Source organism: Leucoraja erinacea, chromosome 4 (assembly GCF_028641065.1).
Source record: "Leucoraja erinacea ecotype New England chromosome 4, Leri_hhj_1, whole genome shotgun sequence".
Classification (NCBI taxonomy): Eukaryota; Metazoa; Chordata; class Chondrichthyes; order Rajiformes; family Rajidae; genus Leucoraja; species Leucoraja erinaceus.
The window spans coordinates 104,661,003-104,670,123 of NC_073380.1; the positions used below are offsets into that span (position 1 = coordinate 104,661,003).

Genomic DNA, 9,121 nt, shown 5'->3' on the forward strand with positions numbered 1-9,121 from the left:
GAAGAACTGGCGCATTTGTGATGTTATTTTATATTTAAATCTGATGGTGGGGGGGGGGGGTTAGTTGGGTTTAACCCAAGATAGAGCAACCAGTCACTATGCAATCACAATGGTCAATTTAGAAGTAAGAAGAAAACAATGTTTAAATTGGAGTTCGCATTCGTATAGGCAGACATTGTGAACCTCGGTTCCACGCGGAGAGAGATGTGTTTGCGTGTCAGAGCATTGATTGACAGATTAAAAAAAATAGCACATCAATAAATAATTGGGTCCTTTTATTATAACCATTCGTTTGTAAGTCTCGTTCTTATTAGTCTATAGGTTACTCTGTCTGCACCCAAAGGTCAAAGAACACCGACCACAACACATAGAAGGAACAAGAGCTGCATCCGTCCGTGCAAAGAATTCCAATAAAAGCACTTCTTCAAAACGAGCGCACCCACAGAAACGCTACATGAATTTCCCCAAATCTCAAAAAGAAAACACGCCACTGAATTCGGACTTGTTCTTTACTTAAGCCTATATACGAACACGAAATAAAGCATTACTAGAACATTTAAATCAAAACCCTAACTTCTGTTTAATTTTTGTTACGCTGTTTGGATCAGCAGTTTTGCCAGTGCGCTCTTGTTCACCAAAGGATCGTCTCGTCTGATCAATAATCCGTCCGGAGAAAAATCCAGCTTCTGTTTTCCAGCCAGAAATTGGCCTTGCCAATCATTTCACTTGATATCCTAAAGTGCAGTCCACCAGACCTACTCAGTACCACGTTGGTCAAGGCAATTGTCAGTATTCAAATAAATTATTCTAATCGGTAGGAAATCGCTCAGTCCCTTCCGCAGCAGTTAGATGATTTTGGTTTTACGAATCTTGTTGTTCCGTTGCAATATTGAGAATGTACATGGCGATTTGCCCTCCTGAGAGGGGGTTGACGAACGCCTCTGATCCTTTATAGAGGGAATACTAAAAAACCAGAAAACGTCGAGTACTTCCACCCGCCCATCAGGTTGCCTCTTTCAAGTTTTAGGTAGACTTTGTCCTCCCGTTCCATATTCAACAGCACTCCGTTGCTGGCAGCCTCTCGGGTCACATCCTGATCCCCGGCAAAAGCAGAAATCACAGCCCAGCCATTCTGCATCAGGCTTACCTGAAACCAGAGCAAAATTAAACCTTACCTTGCTTTAACGCTTCCACGTTTAGAGACCTTCTAACGCATTTTTGTCTACCATCACCCCTTCCCCAGCTGCATTAAACTGTGAAAAGCTAACTCCTTGAGAAACCTCTTCCTTTCTCCCTCTCTCGAGCCAATTCCATCTATCCACCTCTGAGAGTTAGCTAACACCTCCCCCCCCCCCCATCCCAACCATCCCGCTCACAAAGTAATTACAATTCAACGAAATGACTAGTGCGGCCAGCGGGTGCAGTGCTGACGACCGGCGGTCAGTGGTTGTGACTTGTGGCCAAGAGCCCTGATCTACCTGGATCGTTTGTCGGTTGTACACCTTCACCACGTGAAAGCTGAAACTGTAAATCCCTTTCCTCGGCGCCGCGAAAGTGCTGCTTCTCATATCGAAATGGCTACCAATGTTAACTAACACCTGCAAAGAAACACAGAGCACCGAGATTCACAGCCTCCGAAAACTTGGGGTGGTGCGGTGGGAGGCATTGTTGTTTGCAAAAGAAAAATGCCATCATGGAGTTTACTCCCCTCCCCTCACCCCGTATTCAATCTAATCCCTGGGACAATAAAATACATGGGGGGCTGATGGGGTAGCAACCACGATATTGTACGCGGGGGCCGTGACAAAGGGAGGTCGGGTACAACACAGGATACAAGGGCACGTTATCATGAAACGCGGACTACCTGCGGCTACAACAAGTCTGTCTTTAAGCTGCAATGGGGGGGAAGTTTACAAAATGCGACGGGTTGGAACTTGCGAGCAGTTTCTGTGCCCCTGCATCGGGAAGAGAAAGTTGGCGCCTCAGATCAGATTGCACGATTAGCTATCGTGTCTAGGGTGAAATCGTATCACTGTGCTCTCAAACATTCGACTTAAAATAACTTAAAATGAAAGCATGCTTTGTCGTGCCCCTGAAGCGCACGGCGATGGTTCTGCAGAATGCAACAGCCAGCCGCTAGTTTTTGCTGTCCTCTATCCATTAATATAAACGAGAGGTTGGATGCCGGGCGCCGTGAGGGTAGCCAGCGTTGTCCGAAGGGGTACGTAGAGTGGAGGGTGCACAAAGTGTGGTACCGTATTACAGTGGAGGGTGGGTGGGTGGATGGACCAACAGCTCAGAGTGAGTGGGGGGACGTGGCTGCAAGTCCCTCGGCGCTGGAAGCGGGCGGGCGGGCGGGCGTGGGTCACGGCTGATCAGGCAGACGGGATCGGGGCGACTTACATGATCGAAGTAGATGGTCATGGTTCTGTTGCTCATTTCGGAGGGTTCATGGTTTGTGCTGCGCACAGCAGAGAACGCCACTTTAGCACTGCCCGAGCGCACGGATATTCCCAGAGAAGAGGTGACAGCCCCGTCCGTGGAGGGGCTGGAGTCGCACACCACTAGGCATTTCCCTTCCAAGACGATGGGTTCCGTTTCGTTCTGTCCCAACACCAACCCCGTGCAAGCGAGCAACAAGCTCAGCGCTATCATGATACCAGATCCCGGGCGCTTTAGCTGTAGATCCATCCGATCCTCGATAATCCGACACAGGGCTTCCACTCCGTATTGTTTTCGCCTTTCCCGTGTCCACCCTTTCCCAATCTAGCCTCCTAGAGGATGGAGTCACGGGCTTCACTTGATTTGGATATCATCGCCTAGAACAAGACAAAATCAATACAAGACAAAAATGTCCAATGTAGACTGAATACATCTTATAGCGAGCTCAGATCCTAACAGAATAATATTGCCAAGCTGTCATCACAGGCGTTATTCTCCGCTTCTTCGTCCTGTATTAGTTTTTGCCCAGTCCCCTCCCCCGCCCTGAACGCTGCTGATGGAGGAATTCTACAATTGAATTTGACTCGCTGCACTCCATCTCCCCCGCGGTCTGCTCAACTTTCTCTTCCTCCAATTGCCCCAGAGTACAACATCAATGTGAGTCTCCCCGCGCCGCTCTGTACCCCCTCCCCTCTCCTCCGCCCACCTCCCCTGCGTCTGGTCGCTGGGCTGAAAGCGATAGCCCGTTATTTTTAAATAAGAAAAAAAAAGTTGTTAGTATAAATATTATTTTCCACACAAAGCATCAGTCCACATTGATTTCCGAGAGAAAAAAGAAACGGGACGCATTTAAATGTATCAGCGATGAAGGCTGTTCTTACCGTATTAAATGCGTGGAGATCTCCAAGTTAGATACAATATTTACCGATGTTCTCAGTTCACTGTCCCCTTGCACTAAGCCCGCTAATTTGATATGGTCTAACATTACGCTTGCAGTGAGATGCCCACGCCGGTGATGGTGTTACCTGGCAGATCCATGGTGGCATGACAGTGTGATCACACTATCCCTCTCTCAATCTGTGGTGTAAGGGTAATGAGCTGGAGATCTGTTGGCAGAAAGGAAGCAGAAAGTCGCCTCTCCCTCCCCCGCCAGCAGCTCATTCTCAAACACACACACACACACACGTAAGCTCTCATACTCACTGACCGGGATTCAGGTAGCAGGCACCGAATCAAAGCAAGCGGGCAGCACACGGCAGCTTTTTAAAGAGCCCCCTTCACGGCTCATAGTCGATTTGTAGTCGTGCAGTCCCACAGCCCTTCCAGATATTTTCGCTGGAGTTGCACCTTTCCCCCACTTTACTGTGTCGGATTTCCAGATGTATCAATCAAGGTTTACAACACCCCCTTTCAAAATCATCGGGGGCTGTTGATGCACTGAAAGCAATTGGACTTTCTTATGTGTATGTCTGCAAGCACGCACACACACACACATACATACATGCAAGGAGATCCATATTACATATAAATATGTCATACATCCACATATAATGATGCATATATATCTCCACATTGTGTATCTATATAGAGAGACTTATTTGGATGAATGCATCTGCATATATATATAAAATGATCAAAAACATTGACATATGGACATATATGCTATGTGTATGGTTCCTATCAAAGATTAATAGTTTAAAAAAACAATGCAATGTATTTGTTTAATTGCAGACATGCTCACAAATTTTTGTGGTGCTGTAACTTAATATTTCTAATCAGATGGATGATATATTTTTTTAAATGAAGGGGTCTTATCTTTGGAAACATCAAAGGGTTTCCAAGTGCATGAGCTGAAATCACCAAGGTTGTAATTGCTTAGATTCTTTTTATTGCCGACTCCGCCGTGCCAGCATACATCAGCGCCATCACGTGGCTATATTGAGAACATCTACATTAAACCTGCTATCTCTCTAAATCTCGTCTGTAGGTAAACCTATTTCGAACGGTGAATGGTGATGCCAGAAAGATGGCGCACCTGATTAAAATGATTTGGAAAATTCACTTCAATGTCAAGGAGCTTGAAGGGTTGTTTTTCGAACGTTTTACCTGTAAAATGGCCCGTTCATTCATAAAGTGTAGGGCAGAAGATTTTCTCACTGCAGTGTGTGCTCATGTATGCTGCCTACCTAAAACAAGAGCTGACATAGGCCAGACACGCTAGTTAAATGGGACGTGCTGTACTATACCAGCTGTCCAAGAGAGCCGGAATTTGAAGTCATCAAATCTCTATAATTTACAAGAGTCAAGAGTCAAGAATGTTTAATTGTCATGTGTAAACGACAATGGAACAATTACATTCTTATTTATGCCCCTATCCCACTTAGGAAACCTGAACGGAAACCTCTGGAGATGTTGCGCCCCACCCAAGGTTTCCGTGCGGTTCCCGGAGGTTCCCAGAGGTTTTTGTCAGTCTCCCTGCCTGCTTCCACTACCTGCAACCTCCGGCAACCACCTGCAACCTCCGGGAACCGCACGGAAACCTTGGGTGGGGTGCAAAGTCCTCAGAGGTTTACGTTCAGGTTTCCTAAGTGGGACAGGGGCATTACTTGCAGCAGCTTAACGGGTCCCTATATATAATTCCCACAGATAATATGTGATGATCTTATAAAAGTCAATAAATATACTGATATGGACATACCAAATCTCCTCAATCTTCAAAGGAAGTTGAGGTGATGAAGAGATTTTTTGTTGTGATTGCATCAATGTGCTGTGCTCAGGACAGATCTTCAGAGACAAAGCTTTTCACTGTACGTCAATACACTGGCGATAAACTAAACTGAGATAGGCATGCCCAGGAACTCAAAGCCATTCACTCTCTCCACTGGCATCCTGTTTTTGAAGACAGGTTTGCTATTCCTTGGCTGTCTGTAGAAGTGGCCATAAAGTCGGCTGTATATATATTCAGGCAACTATATTTTCTAATCCAAATCTGTTGGCACATAAAATGGAAGAAAAGCAAAATATGTATTTTAGAAAATGTGGTGAAGGGAACGCTAAGGTCTGTTTAATGCCCATATTGTAATTTATATACAAAATTAAAAAATATTGATAAAAACATATTTAAAACAAGTGTGCATATGGGTGTGAGACTACACTGTTGAAAACACTGTTTCTACATAATGCTATGATATTATTTAGAGACACAGGCACAACAGTCTAGGGGCATTGTATACTGTTGTGGAGAATGCTGCTTGAAACCGATTGTAAATTGCCCGTGGATTCATCTGTCAACTATTCACATTTGTAGGGGTTTAGCGTTTTCCCTTTACTCCACTTCGAGCCCAACTGCCCGAGTTATTCTCTCCCTTGTCGGAGGGTCAAACGGCCACCACTCCACTCGAGCGGTTTCCAAGAGAGAGAATACAACAAAAGGGATTCCCCTAGGTTCTAGACCTCGGAATTATGGTGGGATATGATAAAAGGTTGAATTGACCAGAGTGTGCTGATGAGAGAAAACAGAAACTAAGATGGACTCAAAGCAAGTCTAAAATTTACAGGCTTTATTAAACAATGAGAAATCGAATCTCGCCAACACTACATAATACGTGGCTAAACTTATGCTTTAAACTAAGACTATGGACGGAAAACTATCGGGCATATTGTAAAACTTACTTTACACAATTTTACCCCCCTTTCCACTTTATCTTCTCAACCTCTATCCTATTTCAGTAATTTCACCAGGTCACCGGGATACTCACAGCTAGGTTGATACAGGCTCACGAGCTGTCCAGCAGAGCAGAAAGAGAAAGAGTTCTGGCTTGACTCCTGTTTTTACACCTGAGTTTCCTTTGAAACCCCCAGGTGGTCCTCTGGATAAAAGGGTTCTTTTGATGATTCCCAGTTTCGATCTGGCATGAACAATAGGCTTCCGATGATAAGGGGTTTGCTGATGTCATGATCCCTCAGCCTGATCGTTATCCCATCGCCTGGATGGGCTCCTATTGTCTCAATGGTTGGTTCATCCAAGATGGTGATTGTGCTTGTGCTGGCCTGTTTACCACCGTCTGCTGAGGCTTGGTTCCTTCCTTTGTGTATCCAAGAAAATCTCGTTATCTCCGTCTCAGCCTTTCCTGTCCACTTCATTTGCACAGTTGTGTGATACCCAAATCCACAGGCCAGACAGGTTTGAAACTTGAAACTGATTCTTTCTGTGGATTGGTGTTTTTTCTGTTGCAGCCAGCAAATCTGTCCTTTTAAAATATCCATGTCCTTATCCGAGTTCTTCCATAATTTTGGAGGATTTGCCCCAATAACTTACACATTCCAATCAATGCCACTCCTCGAGTTTCTTTTCCTTACCCCATCCCTTCAGCTCTTATTTCGACCATTCATCCAATCCTCGGCATTCAATCTTCTATCCTATTTTCCCTATGATTTCTACCTGATCTCCACTTCCAACTCCAAGTAAACCACAAGTTAATATTAAAATGGCTTGCACACAGACACATATGTGACCTCAATATTTGGTGTTCTCGACTATCTTTGATGTTGGTGTTAGATGGAAGAAATAAGATGTTGTTTAGAAGTGCATAGATCGGATCAACCAGAAACATTTGCATCTTTGTATTGAATATTACTAGTGTTGGAATCTTGAATGGAAGTGTTGAATAGCATCCTTGCTTTCAGCAGCAACTCTTGATGCCAGTTCAACAGGAGATCTGCTCATCTTCCAAGAATGAGATTTGTGATCCAGAAACATCCAGGGGTTATGGTTTACTGTGTGCACCTTGGCTCATCTCTGAGGGGAAAATTAGTAAATAGAATGTCAATTGTTCACTAATCTCCTTAGGGGATCCAATGTCTTTATCACTTTATCTTATGTAAGTGCAATTCCATTTACAAATAAGTTCATAAGTTCATAAGTCCAAGGTGCAGAATTGGACCATTCGCCCCATCAAGGCCACTCCGCCGTTCAATCTATCTTTCACTCTCAACCCCATTCTCCTGCCTTCTCCCCATAACACCAGTTCATAACTGCCAATCAGATGAACTAACAAGCCATATTGCAATGGTTTGAGAAAACTCACAATCATCTTCGTATGATAACCAGAATAGGATTTATAATTGCCAGTTGTGCTTTGAAACTTAATTTTTGAACTTTAGTTTTCTCTAACTTACTTGCAGTTTGTGTGGACAAGGACTATGAAATGCAATGTGACTTTTGCTCTAAAATTCTGGATACTTATTTATTAATATATCACATCATGATCTGATCTCGAAGTCCAATGATTTATGAGAAAATTAGTTCTTGATCTCCCGACCTACCTCATTGCAGCACTGGAATATTTTTTATCTGTACTTGTTCTGCAGCTAGAATATTTTTCACTACATTTTGTCTTTCTTCTTCACTACAAGATACAAGATACAAGCTACATTTATTTGTCATATGTACCAGATGGCACAGTGAAATGTGATCACCATACAGCCATACAATAAAATAAAGAACACACCACACCACACGATAGAGTTCAACATAAAATATCCCCACACAGCAGAATCAAAACTTTCCCACTGTGAGGGAAGGCACCAAAGTCAGTCTCTTCCTCGATGTTCACCCATGTTCGGGGCCTCCGGAGCCCTCCGCAGTCGCCGCTATGGGCATCCCGCCGCTCAGGCCTGCTCGCTGGGATGTTGGAACTCCTATGTCGGGACTGGAGGTCAACCTCAGTGGCTTGGGCCTCCAAAACGGCCACTTCCCACCGGACTCTACAGCTCCCGACGCCCCAGGCCTCGCCGGGCGGAGATTCACCACTGGCGGTCCTCGACAAAGGGCCCCAGGGACTCCGCAATGTCGGTCAGTGCAGCCCGCATTGGGAGCTCCGCAAACCACAGCCCCGCGATGTCGATGCTGCAAGCCCCATGCTCCGGAGCTCCAAAGAGCGATCCAGGTAGGTATCGCCCACTCCGCGGTGAATCTAGCGCCGCGCCGCCGCTGCCGAAGCTCTGGTCCGGTCTCGGTGGAAAGTGTCAAGAACTTCAATTTCCTAGGCGTGCATATTTCCGAAGATCTTTCCTGGTCCCAGCACACTGATGCACTTATAAAGAAGGCACATCAGCGCCACTACTTCCTGAGAAGATTACGGAGAGTCGGAATGTCAAAGAGGACTCTCTCAAACTTCTACAGGTGCACAGTAGAGAGCATTTAGACTGGCTGCACCATGGCTTGGTACGGCAACTTGGATGTCCAGGACAGGAAAAGAATGCAGAAATTTGTGACCACTGCACAGTCCATCATCGGCTCTGACCTCCCCACCATCGAAGGGATCAATCGCAGTTGCTGCCTCAAAAGGCAGTCAGCATCATTAAAGAGCCACACCATCCTGGCCACACACTCATCTCTACATTGTCATCGGGAAGACGGTACAGGAGCTAGAAATCTGGATCATCCAAGTTCAAGACCAGCTTCTTCCCCACAGCCATTAGGCTGATAAATACGACATCAAACAAACTCTGAACAAAAATTGTCTATTGCATTGTATCTGTTTATTTATTGTGTACATATATGGTCTATGGTATACAGACACACTTTCATCTCCTGTTCTGTATTACATTTACATATTCTGTTGTACTGCAGCGAGCAAGAATTTGGGCTATCTGGGACACATGACAATAAAACTCT

General features: G+C 45.0%; 1 protein-coding gene across 4 annotated transcripts; it reads right to left on the reverse strand.

The window, feature by feature from the left end:
* Positions 1-256: 256 nt before the first annotated feature.
* On the reverse strand, positions 257-3,792 carry cbln2b (cerebellin 2b precursor). Of its 4 annotated transcripts, none has more exons than XM_055634879.1 (4): positions 3,650-3,792; positions 2,404-2,819; positions 1,479-1,598; positions 257-1,147 (listed from the first exon to the last, which is right to left on the reverse strand). In XM_055634879.1, exons 2-4 carry the CDS (start codon positions 2,689-2,691, stop codon positions 950-952), a joined length of 606 nt encoding a protein of 201 aa, XP_055490854.1. In that variant the 5' UTR covers positions 2,692-2,819; positions 3,650-3,792; the 3' UTR covers positions 257-949. The 4 variants fall into 4 exon arrangements, with proteins under 4 accessions (XP_055490854.1, XP_055490855.1, XP_055490852.1 ...); XM_055634880.1 differs by lacking the exon at positions 3,650-3,792 and adding an exon at positions 3,468-3,614; XM_055634877.1 differs by lacking the exon at positions 3,650-3,792 and adding an exon at positions 3,324-3,461.
* Between the last annotated feature and the right edge of the window lie 5,329 nt (positions 3,793-9,121).